Source organism: Meles meles, chromosome 1, assembly GCF_922984935.1.
Source record: "Meles meles chromosome 1, mMelMel3.1 paternal haplotype, whole genome shotgun sequence".
Taxonomy (NCBI): Eukaryota; Metazoa; Chordata; class Mammalia; order Carnivora; family Mustelidae; genus Meles; species Meles meles.
Window position 1 is genome coordinate 176,700,934 of NC_060066.1, and position 25,743 is coordinate 176,726,676.

The 25,743-nt window shown below is 39.7% G+C and overlaps 1 protein-coding gene across 3 annotated transcripts in view; it reads left to right on the forward strand.

The window, feature by feature from the left end:
- FAF1 (Fas associated factor 1) overlaps positions 1–25,442 on the forward strand; it is a 495,897-nt gene extending 470,455 nt beyond the window's left edge. For all 3 annotated transcript variants that reach the window (XM_046003527.1, XM_046003533.1, XM_046003539.1), the window contains exon 19: positions 24,823–25,442. In XM_046003527.1, the coding sequence (XP_045859483.1) occupies positions 24,823–24,906 (84 nt within the window). In that variant the 3' untranslated portion in view covers positions 24,907–25,442. The remainder of the gene's footprint in view (positions 1–24,822) is intronic.
- Positions 25,443–25,743: the final 301 nt, after the last annotated feature.

A 25,743-nucleotide genomic window follows, 5' to 3' on the forward strand; every position in this document is an offset into this window, starting at 1 on the left:
CCCACTGAGCCACCCAGGTGCCCCAGCACAGCACATTCTGATGCTGAAACAGCTCACAACAGACTGTGTCAGGTTTTTGTTTAGAGTCAGGTCTAGACAATTGGGATCTGTGGATTTAGGATTCCAAAAGAAGCCAGCAAATTTTCTTCAGCAGCAGCAAAGCCAAGGTGCCACAGGACCAGGCAGCAGTGTTCCAAGTTTAAGTGACAAGCAAAGCTTTCTTAAGCTCTTTGGTATTGTCCAAATTTACCTATTTGCACACCACACAGGGAGATCACCAGCCTCTAAAGATCACAGATCTGATTTTATTAAGAGCACATTAGCAAACTAAAAACTGGTTTTTTGGGGGGTCCAATTATTTTTATTGATAATCAGTGCCATAACTTTAAAAATGTGAAACACATAGTTTTTAGACATATACAGAATGAGGATATATCAAAATCTTATCTCATTAATAAGAGAACAGGAAGATGAAATAGATGATCAACAACAGTATGAAAAACTAACTAAAAACTGTTTTTAAAACTCCCAAGGTGTGTCTCTATCTGGAGATCGCATTACCTCCCTTTTTATAGAGGCTTCAATAAGCAAAAATTATTTGTTCTAGAGACTTCGTTCTATCTCCAGTATTCATTTTAAATTTTAACCCACTCACCCGTGGCAGAATCAAGAAAGTAGTGTTCTACTAACACAATTTGCAGCTTTCTTTAGTCAGGGTGATTCCTCTAGCATTTATGAAATTAAAAGCATATTATGTTTATATCCATTTTTACCATATATTCAGATACAATAGCCATAAGACCATTTTTTAAATTCCCTCCCCTTTTCCATTGCAAATTTACACCTAACAATACTTTTAGCATTTACAGAGTTAATATTAAAGCTGCTGGGGAAGATCCCTGCTGGAATGCAAGAGAAGAGGGGAAGGAAGCAATACTTGGCTATTGTAGTAACAGAGGTGACAACGGCTAAGCTGAAGAAATGGCTGGAGTATTTTTCTCTTTTTTTCCCCCTCTGGTTTATCTAAAATTGTGCTCCAGTGCTGGGAACCAATTTAACTTTTCTTTCCTTCCCACTTGAAGGGGAAGACAATGCAAACTTTTAGAATTTTTTGGCCTATCCAAAGCTCACCTTTGGAAATTTTTTGATCATTTTCTCTTGCCACCTGAGTGAACAAAAACCAAAGGCATTTGCTCCTTTTCCCCTCACTGCTAACAAAAGCAGTTAGGGGAGCTGTGAAGCCAACTCTCCTGGATTGGATCTATCATTTTAAAATTCCATAGGTAACTTTTACCTCTCAAAACAGATAACAGCTGTTTCATACCATAGATGAATGACTTCATATCTACTCAGACACCAAAGGCTGACCATTCCCTATCCCTTTAAACTTTTCTCAAACTATGCTTTTACCATATTTCAGTGAGTCAGGTTGGGCTTTTAAATCCCACTTCTGACACCAGCTGACACCCCACCTGACTCCAAGATTTAATGATTGATTCCTTAGCAGAAACTCATAGGACTGAACATACAGTCATACTCATGGCTACGATTTATTACAGCAAAATGATACAAAACCAAATCAGCAAAGAGAAAAGGCACATGGGGCAAAGTCCAGCAGAAACCAGGCACAAGCTTCCAAATGACCTCTCCCAGTAGAGTTACATGAGACACATTTAATTCCCCAGCAATGATTTGAGACAACATATGTGAAATGTTGCCAAGCAAGGAAGCTTAGGAACTGAGTACCCAGGGTTTTTAGCTGGAGACAGCTCACGTATGCACCCTTTGCAGTGGCATGTCCCAAAATTCCAGAATCCCAGAAGGAAAGCAGGTATTCAGCATAAATTATGTTGTTTTTCCAAACAGTTTAGGCATAGTGAGCCAGTCTTAACCAGTTCTGGGAATGGTGGGAAACTTCTCCAAACCCAAGTTCCCAAATGCCAGCCAAGGGCCAGCCTCATAAGCAAGCCTTTCAAAAGCATAGCTATCAAGTCTGCTATATTAACCCTTCTCTGCACATATAGTCTTATTATTTTTTATAATTTTATTTTTTAATATATTCACATCTCATTCATTTCTGGACTTTACTGCTGGATATATGGGTGGAACTCTGTAAATTGGGAAACTTATAAGCATTTGACTTTTTACTTTCATTTGTAACAGAACTTAGTCCTTTAGTGAAGAGTAAAAGTAGCTTCAGAAGAATATGATTGATCCTTGAACAATATGGGGGTAGGGGTGCCAGCCCTCTGTGCAGTCAGAAATCCACATATAACTTTTAACTCCCTGAAAACTAATGTACTAATAGTCTGCTGCTGACTGGAAGTCTTACCAATAACATCAACAATCAGTTAACACATATTTTATATGTTGTATGTATTATATATTGTATTCTTGCAAGAAAGTAAGAGTAAAGAAAATCTTATTAAGGAGAAAATACATTGACTGCATACTGTATTTTTTAAAAAAAAAATCTTCATATAAGTGGACCCACTCAGTTCAAATCATGTTGTTCAAGGGTCACTTGTACTAACAAGCACTAGCTTAAGTCACCTACTAACAAAATGCCAGCTATATTTTCCAAGGGGATTTTCAAAAGAACCTGAAGAAATCTTAACCCCTTGGAGATGTTCTAGAGTGCCAACATATTCAATATAAACTGGCCCCCAAATCTTCAGCAGTCCTGCACTTGTCTTTCCAGCTTCAGCCACTTTCCCTCACTGTAGAGGAAGAATACTTACTTCAAACTGGCTACTTAAAATAAAGGTGGGGTTGTTGGTATTTATTTTTCCTTGCTTGTTTTATAAGCAAATATAAATCAACACTGTAAAGATGATTTATTTAATACTTACCTCTTCTTTTCGATCACATTTCAGAGGCATTATAACCTGAAACAAAAGCATATACAGGCTCTGGAGTCAAAAGAACCTGGCCTTGAATTCTGGATCAGCTTTTCATTGAGCGATCTTAGGTTACTTAATCTTTTGGTAAAAATGGGAATAACAATACCTACACCTACTTCAAAGGGCTTTTGTGAGCATTAAATGAAAAAATGAATATAAGATGTTTAATACACATAGCACTTACAGAGCATGAATATAATAGTAGTAACTGGTATGATGGTAATGATGATTATTTCTCCCCACCCCTTCTTTCTATCCTTATTTTTTCACTCATGTTTTAGTTTCTAGAAGACAAAGAATCTTTGTCCGATATTAACTTTTTGGAAACTACCAGGTTTCAAGTAAAGATATCAAATCCTGTGCGTTATAGGCCTAATAACATTTGTTTGAGAGTGATGTTCAACTAGAAATACCTAGTTTAATATCTACCTTCTGTTTTACCAAACCAGCAGATTTCTTTCATAGCTGGAAACATTCCTGAATTAGTCTGTGACATTTTTGTTAGGGTGAGAGACAGGTTTGTTTCCTCCCAGAGATTTTTGCCTCATTTATGTCAGAGTCCTCTAGGGTCTACTCTGTGTGAGTTCATTTAGGGCAATAGCTATACTGCATCTTATTTGTCTTTGCATCTCCATTTCTGGCACTGGCCTTGCATAGGCCTACTGCAGAGTAGGGATCCATAGGATATGAGTGGATATAGGATGGATAGAAGGATATAGGGGTGGCACACTATGGTGGGTGTGATGATGATTATGACATGGTCTTAGTCTACAAGGCCAAGTCTGATGGGGGAGATAAGGCAGGAAATCACCCTAGCAGACACAGGATGACACATCCTGCCAAATGAGGCACAACATGATGAAGAATACACTGTTTTGGCTGAACAAAAAGGACTGTGTCAGTGGTACAGATTGTGGTGAGCAGTGTACCTGAAGTTAAAAAATTACCATATTCTTATTTCATTCTGTAGGTTATAGGGAGCTGTTGGTTTTAGAACTGAAGAAGTACAGTCAGTTTTCATTTTTCACAGTAGTTAATGTTGTATAAAGTTGCCACAAACACTGAGTTAGCAAATACTTAATATTGCTCCTAAGAGAAGTACAGGGTTAAGTTCCTATGAGCCTCTGGTTACAAGTTTTCATCAACCAGTCAATACATAACTTTGTTTTATGTGTGTTTCCATTTAAAGACACTTACCTAACATATAATGTTTCATTAACATTGAGCTCATGGCCAGCAATACTGTAACTCATGCCTGAATGAAGTTTATCTAGCACATACATTTTCTCCATAAGGCATATCACAGCCTCCTTAAACTTGGAAATACCGCACAGCACTTCAGGAGTATGCTTGGGGCCATCTGAAATAGCAAAATCACAAAAAAAAAAAAAAAAAAAAGCACAAAAATGCAAAAAACATGATACTCAATCTTTCAGAAGAACATTTGTTTATATTATGAGAGCTAAAACAATAAAGCAGAATTACCTTGTTCGACCTCATTTGGAAACATGGGTATCAGGCACATTTTTCACCACTCTATACATGTTCTCAATGACCATGAAAGTACTTCAAGTATGGATTTTGGAGTTACAAATGAGTGTAAACGAGTAAATGAATTTGCAAATATTACAATCTGGAGTCATGAAGACCAACTATAATATGAGCTGTGTAGCCTTTTAGGAATACTTGCATAGCATTTTGCCACTTTCAAAAATACTTTTACCTATAACTTGTAAATTTGTCTATATTTATTAATTTAATAAATATTTAATACATGCCCAGTTTTATCAGGTACCTGCTAGGCACTAAAGATACAAAATGTAACCAAAAACCCTTATAGATGAATGAACAAATAAAGATATTCAAAGGTCAAAAGCATTGTGACAGCCCACGCTGGCTATAATGGGAACCCAAGGAATAGTAGAGGCTTTAGTTCTACTTGGAGATCAGTAAAGCTTCACAGAAGAAATAGAGTTGGGACAAAGTATTTTTAAAAATGAATAGCAACTGAATTTAAGTAAAGGAAAAAAGGATAGTAATAAAAAGGAGTGAGCTCTGATATATGAAACAACTTGGATGGATCTCAAAAGTGTTATGCTGAGAGGAAAAAGGACATCTCAAAAGGTTGCATATACTGGATGATTCCATTTATATAACATTATTGAACTGACAAAATTGTAAAGATGGAAACCAAATTAGTAGTTGCCAGGAAATAAGGAAGAGGGTGTGATTGTGGGGATGGTTGTGACTATAAATTTCATAGCTTTATTCTGTATGTTAATTGTAGTGGTGGTTATACAAATCTGCACATGAGATAAAATTGCACATAACCATTCACATACACACATTCAAATGAATAGATGTAAGAACTAATACAATGTGAAGGAGGCCTGTGGTCTAGTTAATAGTATGATACCAGTGTCAATTTCCTGGTTTTTTATTATACTATAGTTAAATAAGATGGTACTATTGGGAGAAGCTGGGTGAAGGATACAAGGGACTCTGCTATTTTTGCAACATCCTATGAGTTTATAGTTTTTTCAAAATAAAAAGTTAAAAAAAAATGGACATTTGCCAAGCAGAAGTATGTACAAAAACCATAGGAATATAAGCCAGCATATGTTCCAGCATATGTTGGGGAATTGCACAGTTTTCTGTGATGGAATTTAGGATATGAAGTTGGGCACAGAAGGAATTGAAATAGAAGATGAAAAAATACTTCTATTTATTAATCTAGGAAATATTATTTGAGCACCTCTTATGCATGAGGCATCAGGGCTATTAGTGAATAAGCTAGACAAAGTTCTTTCCCTCACAAAAACAAGTCTAGTGGAAACTGGAACTAGTTAAGATAGATGTTAACCCTTGTAATAAAGATGAGAAATTTAGTCTTAACAGCTGCCAAGTGGCTAACACATTGATTTAGCTAGTAAGTTGCAGAGCAATGACTCCACTTAGGTCTTTTGATTTCATATTTTTGCCTTTTCCTTGTTATCTAAAACTTGTGGGTTATTTTTGTCAAGAAGGATTAGAGTAGGGAGAGCCTGGGAAAAAAAGAAACCAGATAGGACTGTTACAGTAGGCAAGATAAATAGGCTATGAAATCTGAACTAAAATGGCATCAATAGGGATGAAGAAAAGGCAGCAAAATCAGGAGAAAGGAAGAATCAGTGGGATTTGGTGATTGTCAGACTATGTCCAGTGGGGGTGGGGATGGAAAAGGAGTTGTCAGAGGTAACTTAAAAGTTTCCAGCCTGAATGACGAGAATAATGATATTTGCCACATACAGAAATCAGGGAAGACAGATAAGGAGGCAGATTTCATAATCGGGCAGAATTAGTCTCATGAACAAAATTACAGTCTTTTCTATTTTTAGATTTACAAAGCATTTTTACCTTTACTATCCTGAAAAAGGTCTTCATTACAACCCTGTCAGGTGAAGCAGATACTTTTAGGCTGAGAAATGTGAGGCAGGGCACAGGTGAATTTATTACCCAAGGACAAGAGACTACCAGTCTAGGGCCCAGAGTTCTGGATCTGGGTCTCATTGTCTCTCCCTGACAAGGCATGTTGGTCCTGACTTCTCTTAGCTTGTCCAAGACCTTTCCCAATGAGTCCCTGTGTTCTTTTAGACCAGTTTACTGCTTCAATTTGAAAACTGCATCCTCCTCAAACATTTCATTTGTCCGAATTATCTAAAGATTATTTTTGATGAAACTTATGTTTCGGAAGCTGTCGGAAGTATTTTATGGAGCTGTATTACTAGCTAGCTATAATGTGCCTTAACTAATGAAAGGTCTGTTGATTTTCTCTATTAAAAAAAAAAAAAAAAAAAGGAGGCAGATTTCACTTGAGACATATTTGTTGAGTCCAGGGTACCAAATGAAGGTCTAGGTGGTGCTTTCTAAGAGAGGATAGAGATTTAAACCCTGGACTGGCTCAACACCAGAAAATGTCCCTGGCAGTGACTAGAGTGGATTTGAAGGAGATGAGTGATAGACAGAATAGGTAGTGGTTAAGAGATGGGATTCTGGCATCCGAGACTGAATCTTAACTCTGCCATTTCCTAACTCCTTGATCTTGGGCAAATTACTTAACCTCTATAGAGCTCAGTTTCCTCACCTGTAAGGTAAGGAAGATAGCACCTACTTCATAGGGCTGTTGTAAAAATGAAATGAACAGATACTTATAAAACACCAGCATGTAGTAAATGCTCAGTATATCTAAGCTGTTATGATGAAGTTGATGGCAAGAAGAGGAAAGGTTTTTGTTAACCCACAGAGATATTCAGAGAACCAGTGGTATTCTGTAAGAAAACTCATCATTTATTTTTTAACCAAATTAAAGAAATATACAAAGGAGTTTTAAAAATATGTTTGAGGGAATTCTAGCCATTTCATGGAAGCTGAATAGAATTCAGAGCCTTCACAAAATCTGCTTTTTGCCCTTTCTATTCTACAAAGGACTTAGAGTGGTAGGGAGTGATAACAATGAATAAAAACCATTTATTTTTGTGCACAATCAAGTATATTAGTTCTCTGAAAGATAGATATTATTCCCATTTTACAGGTAAGGACATGGAAGCTTAGGGAGCTTAAATTTTTCAGGCTTGTACAATAAATATCAATACCAGAATTTAATTCCCGAAATTCAGATCCTTTCCCCATACCATGAAAACATATAATGGCGTGACTGTTACTAATTTTTATATATAGGTATGTTGATGTATTTAAACCTTTACAAAATTATTTACTTTGCCCCAAAATTTCATTTTATAAGGGGTCTATAAAGCACTATACCATTCAAAATTGCTATGTCAGAAATCATATAAACTTTTGAAAGCTTTACATACAATCCAATCTGACTCCATCTGGCCATAAATAAAAAATCATTAGTTCTGTGCTCAATATTCCAGGTGCTTCTGCAGACATGCTTTACTCACTTAAAGTCTGTATAATAACCCCATTGTAAATACAAACAACTGCAAACGTGTATATGTGAAGATTAACCTTTTCTAGACGCTCCTTGTAATTTTCAAAGCCAGTGCTGGAGTTCCAGAGTGCATTAGCACTTGCATCAACATGCCAAATCCCCCTGGGCCTCACTGCAATGCCAGCTCCAGCTCCAGCCCCAGCCCCAGCCCCAGCCTACTGCACCCTGATCACACCCGGCTCTTTACCTAGCAGCAGAACCTCAAAGCTGCAGGTTTAATGTCTGTGGCTGAATCCCAAAGCTGAAGATTCCTTTGGCACTTCCAAATTTATTTCACTTTCCCTCCTCTAGTTGGTTTTAACGTAAGCACCCTGTGTGAACAGGCTTTCCTCTTGCATGTATTTTAGATTGTGAGAACTAGAAAAGACCCCTATTTTATAGATGAAACAACCAAGATACAGAGAAGAAAAGGAATTTGATCAAGGCCTAGGAAAACTAAAAGATACCAAAAGCAGAAATGCTTGGTCCAACTTTACATAGTCACAAAATGAAGGTAAGATGTGTAATTTTTAAACAAACAAAAAAAAGAATTATAGACATCAAATTATTTGGGATTGTGTCTAACTTATTTGAGTATTGCCTAGTATTGTGCTTGGCACATAGTGGGCAACTAATATTGAATTATTATGTATAAAAGTATACGTCAGAAAAATGGTTAATTTGATTGTAGGAAATAGTTGTGCATATTAGAATGAGTCAAGGAGGAAGGAGAACTAAGGAGCTAATTAACAACCTAGGACTGAGGTGCTTACCTTCTTCGTGCTCCCCTGGTGAACCTGTTTCCTATCATAGCCCTTTACTGGTCTGAATTATAGTGGGCCAATTTCTTGTCTATATCCTGTCCTAGCTTCTCCATTCCTTGAAGACAGAGGTGGTGCCTTGCTCACTGTTTGTCCCAATGCCTAGTGCAGATTCCAACATTGTAGTAAACACTCAGGAAATATTTGTTTAGTAAATAAAAGAAAAGAAAGTATTCCTACCCATTCATGCATCTACTGTTTTTATTTGTTTTTTGCTTTACTATTTTCCATCTCACCAGGTAGAAACTCATGCTATCCTTATGGCTTGAGCAGAGGCAAGAGAAGGACCACAGTATAGTACATTCACCCTCACTTATTCCTGGTTTCCTTCCATGTCTCTCCCCCTACCTCCATATTTCTCCCAGCCCCCTCCCCCTGCATAATCATGGACGAGAACTCCAAAGTCTTGGGGGAAACCATGGAATTTCTGGAATTTAAACTCTAGTAGTCACCCACTTGGTTAAATTTTTCAGGTGTTTTTTTTTAACAGCCAGTTGCCAGTCTCTCTTTTTGACATCTCCAGCAGGACAGTCTCAGAAGAGTGTGATAGACTAGGAAGGGAACTAACCTGGGAGCCAGGCATCTGGAGCAGAATTTCAGTTCTTTCAACCATTTGTTGTGTGATTTCAAGCAATGCACATACTTCACTGGGTCTTAGTTTCTTTATCTGAAATACGAAGAGATTAAAATAAGTGTTTCTTAATCTTCTTTCAGCCCTGATACTATGTGACTCTATGATAAAATGACCTGCATATAGATAATACCTGCCTTGTTGACAGCAGTGTTCTGAAAACTAGAGCAAAACCACCAGGTTTCTGGTCATACTGGCTTTATTTAAGATCATCTTCTCTCCTTTTATATGAGAATGTCTCTGTCCCAGGCAGTTTATGGGGACTTAAGCTTTTATTTACTGTAGCTGAGGCTCCTGTAAGCTGGGGCTTTGACAATATTTCACATTTATTTATCTGAGCCAGAGCTTAGGATCAGGTGGCAGCTAAGTCATTTAAGGTTATTCAGATGCATTGAAATGTTGCTTAATAATTCAGAACCAGTTTTCTCTGTTTAGAGTATTAACATTTTTTAAATCTTTCTAATTAGCCAATTCCAACAGCAGTTTAAATAGACAGGGGAAAATCTGTCCCTTCTGAAAGGGCAACTGATGCAAACTTACTGTCAGTCTCTATGTCTGTGCAGCAGGACTGACTGAGACAAGGACCAGAGTCCAGAGCCGGGGGACCTACTAGGGTGACCTATTAATGGTATCACTAACAAGCTATGCCTGCTGTTGGAATAAGGCTAGGGAGAAGGGACCTGGGAATACAGCTCTTCTTGTCCCCCTTTCTTTGACTCCAGGGAGGAGTGGGGAACCCATATTCAGTCATTCAGTAGGTCAGTCCTTCAACAAACACTTGTTGAATTCACACTGTTTCCAGCAATACACTAGGCCCTGAGGATAGATAGCCAGTGAGACCTAATATTATGCCCTCTGATTTAAATCTACCTGGAAATACAGACTCATAGACAAACCTGAGAGGCACAATAGACAAATAACTCAGTGTGGACTGTAGCTGATCCTTTGAGCTAGCTCCTCCAGAAAGGGGTAGCCTGCCTGGTCAAGTACAAGTACAGTACAGTAGTGCTGGTTTAGCAAAGGACAAGGTCAACTTGTCAGTAGCTACATTTCAAACGCTGATCGTTAAGTCTGCCAATAGACGTTGGCAACCACCTTGTCTGAGGAGCCTGAGGTGAAACAGAGGTATTAGTGCAGCAAATGTGGACTGACCACAGGCAAAGCGTGTATAGAATAGGCACGAGGGAGAGACCACAATAAACATATATGGCCCCTGTGTTCCAGTAACCCACAGCCCAGTGAATAGGAGAAGATGCCACTTAGGATTAACTCTGTTACAAGGAACAAAAGAATGGGATTAATTTAGGCTCCATCACTTAGGCCTGGATTTGTAGATGAAGTAGCGTTTGAGATGAGCCTTGAAGGACATGTAAGTTTCAACAGATGGAACTAGGGAGGAGGAACAGTCCAGTAGAGGAAACAACATAAGCAAAAGTTCTGAGAGGAGAAGCACCAGACATATTTGGGGAATAACAAATTGCTGTAATTGGCCAGAGCATAAGGTCTGTGAGGGGATAGTATTTAGAGAAAGAGTGTTAGGGCCAAGCCACCACCACCCTTTCAAAACATTTAGGCCCAAATGTCACTTATTTGATGTTTTTTTTTTTCCAAAAGAAAATAGAATAAACATCTATTTTTACTGCCTAACTTTACAAATGTTAATAGAGGCTTGCTCTGTATTTTTCAATGTTCTTTGTTGTACATCTCTGTTTAATCATTTAATCAGCAAGTATTTATTGAGAGCATATAATGCACCAGGTTCTTTGCTGGAAGCTGGAAATAGAGGAAACGCACAGTTCCTGTGTTTAAGTTTCTCGGTGTCACGCAGGAGGCATTCATGTACAGTGCAGTGGAAGACAAGCTGTATAGACGCCCCTAGCAGGTATCTAAGTGGTGCATCAGATGCAACATCCTTATTTAACAGAAGGAAACTCAGAGGAGGAAAAGTGACTTGCCCAAGGTCATAGTAGAAGCTTTGTGCTAGAGTTAGGCGTTTGCAGTCTCTCAAAGGGTGCTTGTTCCCTTCTCTCCTCCTCTACTCTGAGTCCTGACCTTCTGTGGACATGAGAACTGAAATGACAGGAAATGAGCATGAAGAAATTCTGGCTAGGTAAAATGCATATCCCAAGCCACCTTCTAGTACTTCCTTAGCATCTTCTCTCCCAAATACTCATCATGGTACTTTTTTTTAAGTCCAGGAGAGAGTCTGGGAGTTTCTGGTGTAAGTTTGGTATTGTACAGGTGCCTGCTGGACCAGCCTTCAAAGAAAACACCTGTTCTGTTCATGATTCTTGCCTTCCAGTTTCATAAGCTTTTGGGCAGATGAAATGTAATATCAAAATAGCTCAGAGAGAGCCTTGGTAACATTTAAGATATTGAACGTGCTGCATCTGGTAACTAGAAAATTTAATGATCTCCTGCTGTTTTGGTAATTGGATAAGTAAATACATCAGAATAAATCACACCAGCAAGTCTTTTGTATGTCGTTAGGGACTCAACTCTTTTAACTCCTGTTCAAAGCTCCAGCTCTTGAGCGGCGTTTGCGTGCAGCGTTACGCACACACCCACTCATGTGGCTCTGCTTGAGTACTAAAATGCATTCAAAATGCTCACTTTCCCCCTAGCCACTCTGCCTGAAGAGCACGCCAAGCATGCCACTCCAGATCCCTCTGAAGCCAGGAAGAAAAGTTTTTTATGAAAGCTTAAACTAAACCTAATAAGACATTCAAGCCCTTCATGATCTATCTCTAGACTATCTTTCCAGCCATGTCTTCCATTATGGATGTGCTATAAGCCTTGCCAGAAACACCATCCATTTATAAATTGGGAAAATGAGGCCAAAGCAATAGGGAACTATCCTGTTGTAGTAAGGAATTGTGTAGAATTTTAAGTAGGAGAGAGGCAGAATCGGACATTTTGTTCAACTCTCTCAAGTGACAGTGTGAAAGAGAGACCCAGAAGGAAAGAGGGAGATGGTTCATTAGAACCTGTTTGTTGTTGGGTGATGTCACCAGCTTGCAGATGAGAAATTTGGGTCTTCTGGAGGTTAAATGACTTGCTCAAGAGCATACAGGCAGAACTAGAATTCAAAACCCACTGGTGCTTTTTCTTACTGCCTCCCTAATTAGCACTTAAAGGCCTAGTGGTAAAACTTTCAGGCAAACAATAATTAGGGTTTTTCAGAAGGTTTTTACGCTGAGGTAACAGTTCTGAACCTGACCAGTTAACGGGTTTCTCTCCAAACACAATGTTAGCATTATAGACCAATCTTTTATTAGAGGCATCCTAGGAGCTGTTTGTACAAGGACCTGGCTGCCTTCCATGATATCAGCCCTTGAAAGTGAGGCATGTCCCCCAGACCAATAATTCCAGCCTTTTACAAATCACTGCACACATTGAAAATGTTTGTGTGCTTCATTGGAGTAACCACACTAAGCTGCTCAGGGTTAGAGGCAACCCAGCCCTGAGGATCCGAGTTGCCCTAAGGGATGAGGAGGCTGGCATCCTGGCACACCACTGGGGCTAATCTGCATAGATTTCTCTTGCCACAGCATAGAATCCTCATTCATGAATTTGCCTGTACCCCCCATTTATTAAGCTTTCAGGGACAGTGAGCTTGTGAACCATTCTATAAAGTAGGACTTCTTTTATTTACTTGAAATCATGTCTTCCAGAGCCCAAGAGGGACAAATCTTGGGAACTGTCTTCCCAGAATGAAGACACATGCCTGTTTTCATTTTTTTTATGCTTTTCTTTTACTCTTTTTCTGCCTTTTACATTTACTCTGCACCCTTGGATCTTCTGTTTCTAGCTAAAGAGGCTTTCCTTCCCACCCCCATGCTACCCATCTTGATAGAAGCCTCTCTGTTCTCTCTAGGCTTTTCCCTTCTAACACTGTTATTTAATAGTGTAGTGACCAAAGCCACTACGAAGAATATCAATGCAAGGAAAGGGTCACATCTTTCATTTGGTATTCAGGGTCTGCCTGACAGTATGCCATGTTTGAGGCCATTTTGACAGTAGTAATACTTAGAGTTGGTGTCCTCATTAAAAAGACTGTCTAAAGGCATAGGCTGGGAATAAAGAATCTAGAATCGGTCCCATATCTGCCATGAGTGCTAAGTAATCTATGGTAAGTTCTTTTCCCTCACTGAATTTTTCTGTCCCATCTATTACAGAGATAACCTTTGAAAATCCCCCCCAGGGATGCTTGGGTGGCTCATTCGGTTAAGCATCTGCCTTCGGCTCTGGTCATGATCTCAGGGTCCTGAGATTGAGCCCTACATTGGGCTCCCCACTTAGTGGGGGGAGTCTGCTTCTCCCTCCCCCTTTCCCTCCATGTGCTTGCTCTCTCTCTCCCAAATAAATAAAAATTTAAAAAATAAATTAAATAATAAAAATTCCCTCAGTTCTAACAATCACAGGGTTTGTGATAATCGAGGAGCTAGAAATTTGTCCAAAAGCCTGACATAGTAATACACTGTTTGGGGGAGATAATGTGCTTCAGTTACATGAAGAGGGTGGTCCTTCTAAGCAAGAAACTTAGAATAGTCCAGTGTATGACTACAATACTATCTGGTGTGGTGATTATGAACACAGACTTTGGAGCCAGACCTAGTTTCAGATCCTTGCTCTGTCACTTCCTGCCTGTGCAGTCTTAGGCAGGTTATATAATCTCTCTGAGCTTCTATTTCTTTTTTTTTTTTTTTTAAGATTTTATTTATTTATTTGACAGAGAGATCACAAGCAGGCAGAGAGGCAGGCAGAGAGAGAGAGGAGGAAGCAGGCTCCCTGCCGAGCAGAGAGCCCAATGCGGGACACTATCCCAGGACCCTGAGATCATGACCTGAGCCAAAGGCAGAGGCTTAACCCACTGAGCCACCCAGGCGCCCCTATTTCTCATTTTTAAAGTGGAGGTAATAGCACCTCCCTCACGGTGTTGTGTAGTGCTTGTGAACCACTTAGAAGAATTAGCACCTCGTAAGCTCCCAGAGAATGGTGAACTGTCACCATTATTATAATGTGAGAAAACAAAGAACAGATAGGGCAACCTATAAGATATAATTTTTATCCCTTTATCGCTTTAGTCATCTCTCCCTTTATTCTTCCTTTATCTTTTCTTTCCTTCTCCCTTCTTCTCATCTTCAAAAAAAAAAGTAGGACCCTATTCTTTGCAACTGCAGAAGGCCACCCAGCCTCACTCTCTAGCATACCAGTTACTCTACCACAGTTCAGTAATGAAAAGAGGAGCATCTGTCATTGTTTTCTAGACACTCTTGCCCCAGTGCTGCTTCCTTCTTTCCTGTGATCCAAGGAGACATACCGGTCCAGAAACTACACAGGAAGCTGGGATGGAAATAAGCTATAGAGTAGTCACATGGTGGGACCCTTCCAGATTGACAGTTCCTTTTGGGGTTGCATTACCACCTATAGCAAATGTAAAGGAGAAGTTGCTAGGAGCTAAAACCAGCATTTTTGTGCTTGAGGAGGAAGAATCCCTTATGTTTGCAAAGGACTTTATAGTTACCAACGCCTTTTCACACCCTGACCAGCATATGACTAGCAGATCAGTTCTTAAGTTCTCCCTCTGATACTTTGTGGGTATAATTGGCCTCTTCAGGGATTCCCACCTCATCAGGAGGTATTTAAAGACTATGGACAATTAGCTATTAGGACCAAGTTGACAGTAACAAAATATAGCCTGTGTTCCTCTGGGGAACAACAAAGTCCATACCACAATAGCAACATGTTTATGGTACATGTTTATGATGAATTTTTTTATTCTCAAGGGAGCATTAGCTGTTCTCTGTTTAGAAGTAGGATCAGAGGTTAAGAGGCAATGAAGAGGGATGCATCAGATATAGTCTTGGAAGTTCATAAACCTGGGTGTAAATTCTAGCCTTATCTTTTCTTTTTTTTTTTTTTTTTTTTTTTTTTTCCCTATTTGGAAAACTTAGCATCATTTTTTTTTTTTTTCAGCGTAACAGTATTCATTCTTTTTGCACAACACCCAGTGCTCCATGCAAAACGTGCCCTCCCCATCACCCACCACCTGTTCCCCCAACCTCCCACCCCTGACCCTTCAAAACCCTCAGGTTGTTTTTCAGAGTCCATAGTCTCTTATGGTTCGCCTCCCCTCCCCAATGTCCATAGCCCCCTCCCCCTCTCCCAATCCCACCTCCCCCCAGCAACCCCCAGTTTGTTTTGTGAGATTAAGAGTCATTTATGGTTTGTCTCCCTCCCAATCCCATCTTGTTTCATGTATTCTTCTCCTATCCCCCTACCCCCCCATGTTGCTTCTCCATGTCCTCATATCAGGGAGATCATATGATAGTTGTCTTTCTCCGATTGACTTATTTCACTAAGCATGATACGCTCTAGTTCCATCCACGTCGTCGCAAATGGCAAGATTTCATTTCTTTTGATGGCTGCATAGTATTCCATTGTGTATATATACCACATCTTCTGTATCCATTCATCTGTTGATGGACATCTAGGTTCTTTCCATAGTCTGGCTATTGTAGACATTGCTGCTATAAACATTCGGGTACACGTGCCCCTTCGGATCACTATGTTAGCCTTATCTTTTCTGTGTGATCCTGGGCAAATCCCTTAACCACTTTTGGCCTTAGAGAATTTATCTATAAAATGGGAATAATAGGAATACTTATCTCATAAGATTGTTATGACAATTTAATTAGATAACATGTAGAACAACTAGTAGAGCATGTGGCACTTATAAAATGCCAAATAAATGGTAACTTTTTGGTAGTGGTGACATTAATGATTATTTTTTAAACTTGTGGTTTTTAGTATGGATTTTTTAATTCAGTGATTAACAGAATGGATTACTCCTAGCATACCAAAAATATTAGTTGTGGGAGCCTGGGTGGTGCAGTTGGTTAAGCATCCTCTTGATTTCAGCTCGGTCATGATCTCAGGGCCGTGGGCTCCCCACTCAGCAGACTCAATGGGGAGTCTGCTTGAGATTTTCTCTCTCTTTCCCTCTGTCCCTCACCCCCTGCTCTCATTCCCTCTCTCCCCAAAATAAATAATCATTTTTAAAAAATTAGTTCTCCCATGCTCAAAGCAAATGCTAATTTTGAACAGAAGCAAAAGCAGACATATATATATATATATATGTATATATATATATATATATATATACATATATATATATATATATATATATATATTCAGCTTTTGTGTAATTTGGGAACTTACATAAGCAGCCTTTGTGCTGCCTCCTAGGATAGAAAGAGCTCAGGATTTGAAGTGAGAAGATGTGGGTTCAAATGTGAGCTCCACCAATTTCTAGTTGTATGACCATAAGTAATGTCCTTGTTTGAGCTTTGGTGTTGTCATCTGTTAAAATGAGATTAAATTAGTGCAATCTCTTAGAATAGCTCTGAGGTTTAGATAAAATATGTGAAGGCGGTGTGAGGGCTGTAGAACAATACATTGTTATGTACATATTCTTCAGAAGGAAGTTTGTGAGCACATTCATTTTGTGTTCAGATAACAACTTGTTTAAAGAAGCATGTCTTTAAGAACAAGCTTTGTTGTGACTTTATGGGTGGGAAATGTATTTAGAATTGAATAATGCCCTGACTAGGTGATTCTCATCTTCTAATCAAGGCTGAATAGACTTTGAGAAAAAAGAGTTGTGGCTCTTACATCAAGTTATATGAAATCATCATTGTTAAGCACTTGTTTAGTGCTGTGAGGGTATTTAGGGTTTTAAGTGTCATTTAAATAATACCCCTTCACTTAACTTGTTCAAGACTAATTGAAAGACATAAGACCAACTGAAAGACAGACAAAGGACTCAGGGGGAGTACAAATATCACATTTGTTACTGAGAAAGTTTATCAGAGATTGTGGTTTGGAATCTGCAGCCAGGGGGCTTACTGATATATTCTTTGCCCCTAAATTAGACAGACTTGGCCACGAAGTCCTTGGTCTAAAACTGGAGAAGCAGGTTTGACTCCAGAAAAGGGAAAGGAAGGGGCTGAGCTTGGATGCTTCACCCACGTTCACCAAACAGATAGGTCTTCATCTCACTGTGTGTAAGAGATGGGGAGAGCATCCCAGAGTCCCTCCATGTGGAAGCATGAGTATAAAATACTTCATGGTTATAAGCTTCATCTTATTAAATCTTCACAACAACTCTGGTTAGCAAAAATGTCTCTATTATAAATAGACAGTGAACCAGAAATTAAGTAACTTATCCACGGCCATCAGAGAGTTAGGAGGTTTTAGCAATGGAATCCAACCCAAGTCTCTCTCTCTAGGTCATTGGGGATCTCACACCATACAAATGATATCTACTGACACATAAATAAGACACTGAATCATAATAGTTGCCGTGTGTGGGCTCTGTGTGGGCTGTTTTAATCCCTACAACAACCCTTTCATCCAGCAGAGAAGGAGGCTGGAGTTCTAAGCATCCTACTGACATGGCCAAGAGCTTGAATTTGAACCCAAGAGTTTCTATTTCCAAAGCCCAACAGCAGTCCAGTTGACCTGATTGAATCATTAACCCCCACATTTTAAAAAATCCAAAAATTAAAGCATAGAGAAGAAAAGTGATTCATCCAAAGTTGCACCACTGGAGCCAAAACTAGAACCTATACATTCTGGCCCTTTACATCCTGACAGCCTTAGATAATATACAGCCTTAGCCATCAGTACAAAGGAGTATGGGGGAGGGAGAGCTTGCTGAGAGCTGAAAGGTGAGGGAGTGCTTACAGAGTCTGCATGGTCTGTCTGTCTGTTGTAGATTATGGGATCTACTTGTCCTTCACATCTGTGGGAGGGAAAAGGAGGAAGAAGGTGTATGGATAAGATTCTAGTGTTTGCTGTCTGCGTGAGCTACCAAAGGATTGTAAATTTTCCACCAGTGTAGCCAAGGGCTGCTCCTGGGGGTCAGGCTTTGTGCTGCCAGCACACAGCACAGTCTAGAAAGTGGTGCTGCTCATAGCCCAGAGGGGAGCAGCCAAATTATAAAGAAAATATGAGAACAGAGCTTTTTCTCCCCTTAGAGATGCTGGAATTTTCTGAAATGCAAATTTTACTCTAAAAGCAAAAATACATTGGAGAAACCACTGGTGGTCTGTTGCTTCCCAATTCCACACGCTGAACCTTAAGGATATAATTCATGGAGTGAGAAAGAACACAATTATGCCACTGAAGGAGGTGGGGAGTTATAATGGAAAGTGTTAGGGAACTAATCAGAAGGCTTGGGTTCTGGTTCTACCTCTACTGTTTATGTTATCACAGGTAAACACAATCTCTAGATCTCTTTTCCTAATCTATTGAGTGTGGCTAATTCCCAAAGTATGATTTCCAAGTACTACTGCTGGGCATTTCCCTCATAAGCTGTTAAAATGCCTTGGGAATGTTCAGAAAAATGCAGCCAAGCATGTTTTTTAAAGACTTCATATTTTTGGAGCAGTTTTAGGCTCACAGCAAAATTGAGCAGAAAGTACAGAGAGTTCCCATATACTCCCTACCATGTATAGCCTCCCCCATTATCAACATTCCCTATTGACAACGTCCCTCACCGGAGTGGTACATATGTTACAACTGATGAACCTACATTGACACATCATTATCACTCAGAGTTTGTAGTTTACATTCTACTGGTTTGGACAATTGTATAATGACATATAATCATCATTATAGTATCACACAAAGTATTTTTACTGCCCTAAAAATCCTCTGTGCTCTGCCTACTCATCCCTCTCCCCATTCCAACCCCTGGAACTAGTGATCTTTTTACTGTCTCCATAGTTTCGCCTTTCCCAGAATGTCATATAGCTGGAATCATACAATATGTAGCCTTTTCAGATTGACTTCTTTCATTTAGCATTAAGATTCCTCCATGTCTTTTCATAGCTTAATAGCTCATTTTTTGGTGTTGGATAATATTCCACTGTGTGGATGCACCACAATTTATTTATCTGTTTACCTACTGAAAGGCATCTTGGATGCTTCCAAGTTTGGGGCAATTATGAAAAAAGATGCTATAAATACCCGTGTGCAGATTTTTGTGTGAACGTAAGTTTTCAGCTCCTTTGGGTTAATACCAAGGAGTATAATTAATGGATTATATGGTAAGAATAGGGTTAGTTTTGTAAGAAACCACCTATCTTCCAAAGTACTGTGCCATTTTGCCTTCCCACCAGCAATTAATGAGTTCCTGTTTCTCTACGTCCTCAACCAGCATTTGGTGTTTTCAGTGTTCTAGATGTTGGCCATTCTAATAGGCATATAGTGGTATCTCATTGTTATTTAATTTGCATTTCCCTGATAGCATATGATGTGGTGGAGCATCTTTTCATATATTTATTTGCCACTTGTAGCTCTTTTTTAATGAGGTATCTTTAAGGTCTTTGGCCCATTTTTTAATTGGATTGTTCATTTTTTTATTGTTGTGTTTTAGAATTCTTTGTATATTTTGGATAATCATTCTCTATGAGATATGTCTTTTGCAAATATTTTTCCCCTGTCTATGGCTTGTCTTCTCTTTCTTTTGACAGTGTGTTTTGCAGAAGTTTTTAATTTTAATGAAGTCCAGCTTTATCAATTATTTCTTTTGTGGATTGTGCTTTTGGTGTTATATCTAAAAAATCAAAGCCATTCCCAAGGTCATATAGGTTTTGTCCTATGTTATCTTCTAGGAATTTTATAGTTTTGTGCTTTACCTTTAAGTCTGTAATCCATTTTTTTTTTTTTTTGCATTCTGTGTTTAATTGTTCCAGCACCATTTGTTGAACCTAGCATTTTTTTCTAAAGGTGAAAATATTAGATCCTTATACTTAACCTTATACTTAACCTCCTGTACTTAACCTTTATTCAATTTTAAAATAAAAGCATTACTTCAGCAAAATTAAGTAAAATAACAGGGACTGATAATAATATCTATGCTATTAGACTGTATGTAAGTATGTTGTAAACTTTAAGTACTTTGCATGTATTGTTGCTACTCTTGTTTTTAGTATCACTCAGCTCCTGCTCTCAGGTAGCCGCCAGCCTAGTAGCAGTAGTATATTTATGCTCAGGCTTTTTTCTTCAAGTGAGAGGCAGAATGGTGTGGCTAGAAAGAACCCCAAAGCGGAAGCCAAAAACTCTGGGGTAGAGTACTACATCTGCCTCTTAACTGTATGATCTCCTGTGAACCTCAGGAGAGCAGCCTGTGAAATGAAGGCATTGGACTTTTGGCATTTAAGGAAGCTTCTCACCCTAACATTCTAGGACTCTTTTTGGTATGGCCTATGATGAGATTCTGTCACACTGATTCACATTTTTCTCAGCAGCAATGTTAGATTTTTTTTTTTTTAAAGTAATTAAAGCCCAAGGAAGAAATAGAAATAAGATGTATATGAAAGTTCAAACTGCTGAGAAAACTGATCTCGGAAAGAATAGCTCTATTTTCCCCTTTTTTGATAACATAAACAAGTTTCACAAAACCAGACTGCTAAGGTATTAATTTAATAAGAAAATACATCATTCAGTTTCCCTAAGTATAATGAATAAAATGTCAAGGTGATTGACCTTCCTTTTCTAACATAGACAGAGTCTCTTATCTGAGAATGCTCCTCCTCTCCCAAGGAGTCCCAAAGGGTGGGTTTCTCTGTTGATTTAGAGAGTCAATAATTCAGTAAAGTCCCAGGTAAATGGCAGAACACAAGCTGAGATTGGGTTTTTGTATTCGTATTTTATAAACATTTCAGGATTTTTTTTTCCTGACCCTTGATCTTTTGCCATTCTTAAAATGAAGATCTTATATCTTAGAATCTTGGTTAGAAACAACCTCAGGGTCATCTCTTCCAACTTTTTTCTCTGAGTGGATCTACTCTTAGCCACGCCCCTGGCTGAATATTCTAGCCGTTCAACATATAGATTCCAAAACTAGATTCACATCCTCGCTCTGTCCTGAATAGCTTTGAGACCTTGGGTGAGTTACTTAATGTGTTCCATGGATCCGTTTTCTCATCTGTAAAATGGGAATAATAATTATATCTACCTCAGAAGGTTATTATGCAGATTAAATTATTTTATAAATATAAGGTGCTTGGCATATGCCCGGTACAAAAAAAAATGCCAAATATGTGTTAGCCATTACTGTTATCATCATGATCTTCTCAAATATGCCCTTACTTGAATGCTTCTGGGACAAGAGAGAATGCGCTCACTGTCCCCACCCATCCCTCCTTCTCCATTGCCATAAGGCAGCCCACTGACATGTTAGCCAGAGCAATTCTATTTAGCATGAGCTCTGGAGTCAGACTTGAGTGTGAAATCTTATTCTGTCTTCACCTTGATATGATAACCCATGGTATTTTCAACTGTAAAATGGCAGTAATCATACCTACTTCATTTGGCTTTTTTGAGGACTAGACTACTATATATAAAGTACTTAGCATGCTTCCAGCTACATGGTAGGTACTCAATAAATGATAGTTGCTGCTATGATAATGGTTAGGAAGAACAAGAAGGAAACAGAACAGAAGGAGGAAGAAGAAAGTAGCACAGCGGCATACCAGCAGCTTTAAGAGTTCTTTCTGGCCAGCTGAATTCTGTGTCCCTGTAATTTTACCTCACTAGTCCCAGCCCTGCCAGCTGGTACTGCACGTAACATGTCTGATCTACTTGGCAGTCCTTCAGATACCCCTTTCCCTGTAGTGGCAGCCACCACCACCACTTCTCAGTTCCCCCTTGAATGGGACCCAGAGCACTGCGGGATGGTTCCACAGCATGGCCACCTTTCTTGCAGGGGAGAACTTCATCCCCCTAGGTTCCCCTATAGCCTTTTTGTCCATGCCAGGCAAAAAAGAATGGAAGCAGAGATTGTTCTTGTTCATTTTGACCTGTCTAAAACGACCTCCAAAGAAGAAACCAATTGCTTCTGATCTGGGGTACCAGAAGGAACAGTCCCCAAATAGCCATGTTTGCTGTGAAGTAGTTGAGCACAGCCTCATGGAAACACAAGGGCGTCTCTAGTTATTGAGGCATTACCCTAGCAGGGCAGAAATAAGAAAGGCAGCCTGGTGCAGGCCTGTTCTCCAGGAGGCTTCGGGAAAAGAGCTCCAGCTTTGAAGTGAGCCCAGGACCCCTCTGCAAGGCAACATTACAGTCAGTAATGGCTACCACTGACTGAGCATGTTCTGGCTTGGGCACTGTACCAGAAGCTTTATCAACACTCCGTTTAACTGTCACACCAACCTATGAAGGTTAAACTGATTTATTCTTACCATAGAGATGAAAAAACCTATGCTCTCTGGTTGTAGAACTTCAAGGTCTATAGGTACTAAAGTGAAAACAGGGATTTGAATTTAAGTTTGCTTTAGTCTTTTTAAACATTATACTGTAAAGATATCCCCTTACTAACCACATGGCCTTAAAACAAATGGCAGCCACTTTGAGCCTCAATTTTGCCATCTCTACCTACCTTGCATGGTTGTTAGAGGAATTCAATGAAATAACATGAAGTCCCTGGCATGTAATAGGTATTCAAGAAACTTCAGTTTCCTCCTTTTAAAGTCCCAGCTAACTCATCCAAAGTGACAGAGAAAAATCACTTAACTTGCCTGGGACACAGTTTTCTGAACCTCCAACCTGGTGTGTTGACAGCTTAGGCAGGGTCTGGTTTGGGCCTGAGGCTCCAGCCTCCCAGCCTGTTTTTCTCTATAGCATTTCTGCTGGTATGCATAGGCTCTGGCACTACAGTGATCGTGGTTTCTCTCAACAAACATCATATTTACAAACCACAAATAACAAAGTACAAGATGCCGGAAAAGCTCTGGCATGTTAATTAAGAACAATAGCGGAAGCAGCTGGGCAAAAAATACCACCGAGTCTGAAGCAGAGGCTCAGTTGACAAGAGACAGCGTAATATTGTATGTTAATTGGGGAAGTGGGTAAACATTTGCCAGCAGCTTGTCCCCCCAGTGCATTGGAAGACAGACAGCAGGCTGGGCCTTCCCCACTGCCTTGCCTGCCCATCTGCCCAGAACCCAAGAGATAACAGTAGAGCCACTTTGCTCTGGGTTCCTTATAAGCAGAGAGGATTCTTGAGGTTGATGTGTCTCGTTAATGACCCTCCTGGGCATACCAGGTTTCCATCTGGATACAGACGAAGATAGTGTTCCTCCTTCAACTCTCCAGCCTGGTTGTGACACTAGGCCTCCCAGGGCCCTCATCCCCCTTGACTAGGAGAAGACAGCGGAGCTGTCTCATTGGTGTGGTTTGGGTTGAGCAGAGGACAAGATCTCCAGCCTCAGATGCTGTATTCTCTGAGGACCACAGGCCCAGGACCTCTATATCTCATTTAGCGGACTTCCCAGCCTCCCATCACATACACTCAGACCTGTCCATTTATCTGTATGTATGTCCTCCTTAGTTATTCACATACATGGTAGCCATCATTAAACATGTGCTCTGTGCTGAACACTGTGCTAATTATGTATTTTTTCTCATTTAATCCTCACATCAGTCCTGCATGGTTGATATTAACTCCAAAGCCACAAAGCTAATAGCCAACACAGCTGTGATTTAAACCGGAATCTTTCTGGTTCCAAAGCCCACTGTCACTTCCACTAAACTAGTATTTCTCAACTTTTTAAAATTCATACTCCCTTCTGATAAATATGAAAACTCTGTTTCTTTCTCTCTCTCACTCTCAGATTCATAAATCCTCCATCCCTGCCCCTGCCTAGGAGGTTATAAAGCTACTTTAGGATTCCTACGTGACTAGCATTTCCCAACTGAGCCAAGATTTTGTCTAGCTTTACTCTCTACAGAGAGTTCATATGATTAAATAATGATTTTTTAATTTCCAAAATTTAAACTCTTATTATGGCATTGACTCATTTTTTCAAACTAAATATCCTCGCATGCAACCAACAAGGAGACTGGGATACGCCTTCCCAGGGAGACTCTCCTCAATGGAAGGTATCCATCTTTGGGCATGGTAGAATAGGCATTGTCCAGTTTACTACGGGAAAGCTTAGCCAGAAGATCAGACCCAAAGACTTAGCTCTTTTCTGACCAAGCAGAAAAGTCCCTCCATGCTGTCAGGTGTTAACCAAACAGAGATCCCGAGGAATTCTAATCAGTTTGTTTAGCCAGTACCCTTTCCTAAAGTGCACCTGTTCTGTGGGCCAAGCTGTGCTGTGCAGGAGGCACAGACCTCCCACCTGCCAGGAAGAGGTCCAGTCTCCTAAAGCTGCGCCTGCCTGTGGTCACATGCTAGCTCTTCCACTAAGCTATGAGACGTGACCTCTCTGAGCTCTGGTTTCCTCCGTTCTAAGATGGAAATAGCACCACCTATGTCACAGGTTTATTGTGAGCATCAAATATAATAAATTTGGAAATGCTTAGGCCACTGCATAGCAGGCTGAGAATCAGTATGCACAGGTAGGACCTGAAAGCCATGTGGAGAAGAGATCGCTTATTCCAATCTTTTAAGTATGTTTTCTTTCTTTTTAGGTAACCCAGCTCGACCCAAATAAATCATTATTGGAGGTAAAGTTGTTCCCTCAAGAAACCCTTTTCCTTGAAGCAAAAGAGTAAATGTGGCCCAGCAGTGGAACCAGCCATTCCTTGACAAGTCAGAGGCCGGCGTCAAGAGAAGGGCTCCTCGCCAACCCACCTACACGCTCGTCTCACTCAACTCAATGTCACACTTCTGCCTCTTGCAAGATTGCTGGAAAAAAGTAATAATAAACATAGCTACTTAAAATTTCCCATCCACGAGTATATGTTCCCAACCCTCATAGAGAATTACAACTCTGCAGCTCTCCTTTATCCCCTCCACCTCACCCTTGTTCAATGACTAATGCACTGTTCAAGTGTGAGTGACCACGAAGTAGAATTTTTACCTCTCCAGTGCCCTTCGTTTCCCCACACTGTCTAGGACAGTTCTGTCTGCCCTATGACACCAGGATGCTATGTATTTGATATGTCTCATTGAGCCAGGGCTCATGCACCTCTGCCTTTTTATTTTCATGACTGGATTTCTACTTTGTCACCTAATTTTAAAAGGCATGGGGAAAAAAGTCAAATGGGACTTCTCAGCATGGAGATTAAACATTGTTGTAGGAAAAAAAGCATATCATTTTCGTTGGTACTTTCTGACTCCTTTACTAAAATTTAAGGTGTGTTTGAGGACTGCATTTGACATATATGCAAGATACTTATTTATTGCAGCTGCCTTGGGTCTCCAGGTTCCACCTAGGAGTTATCTGTTCCAGTGAAGCATGGAAAACTGTTGAAGCACATTATATGAATGCTGAGATAGTGTGAAAAGGACCAGTACCAGGACTTTGGTATCTGGTCCAGCTGCAAGAAACTGCTGTTAGGTTTGCATTTGGGTAGTTAGAACCTCATGGATACCAGCTCCCAGATTGC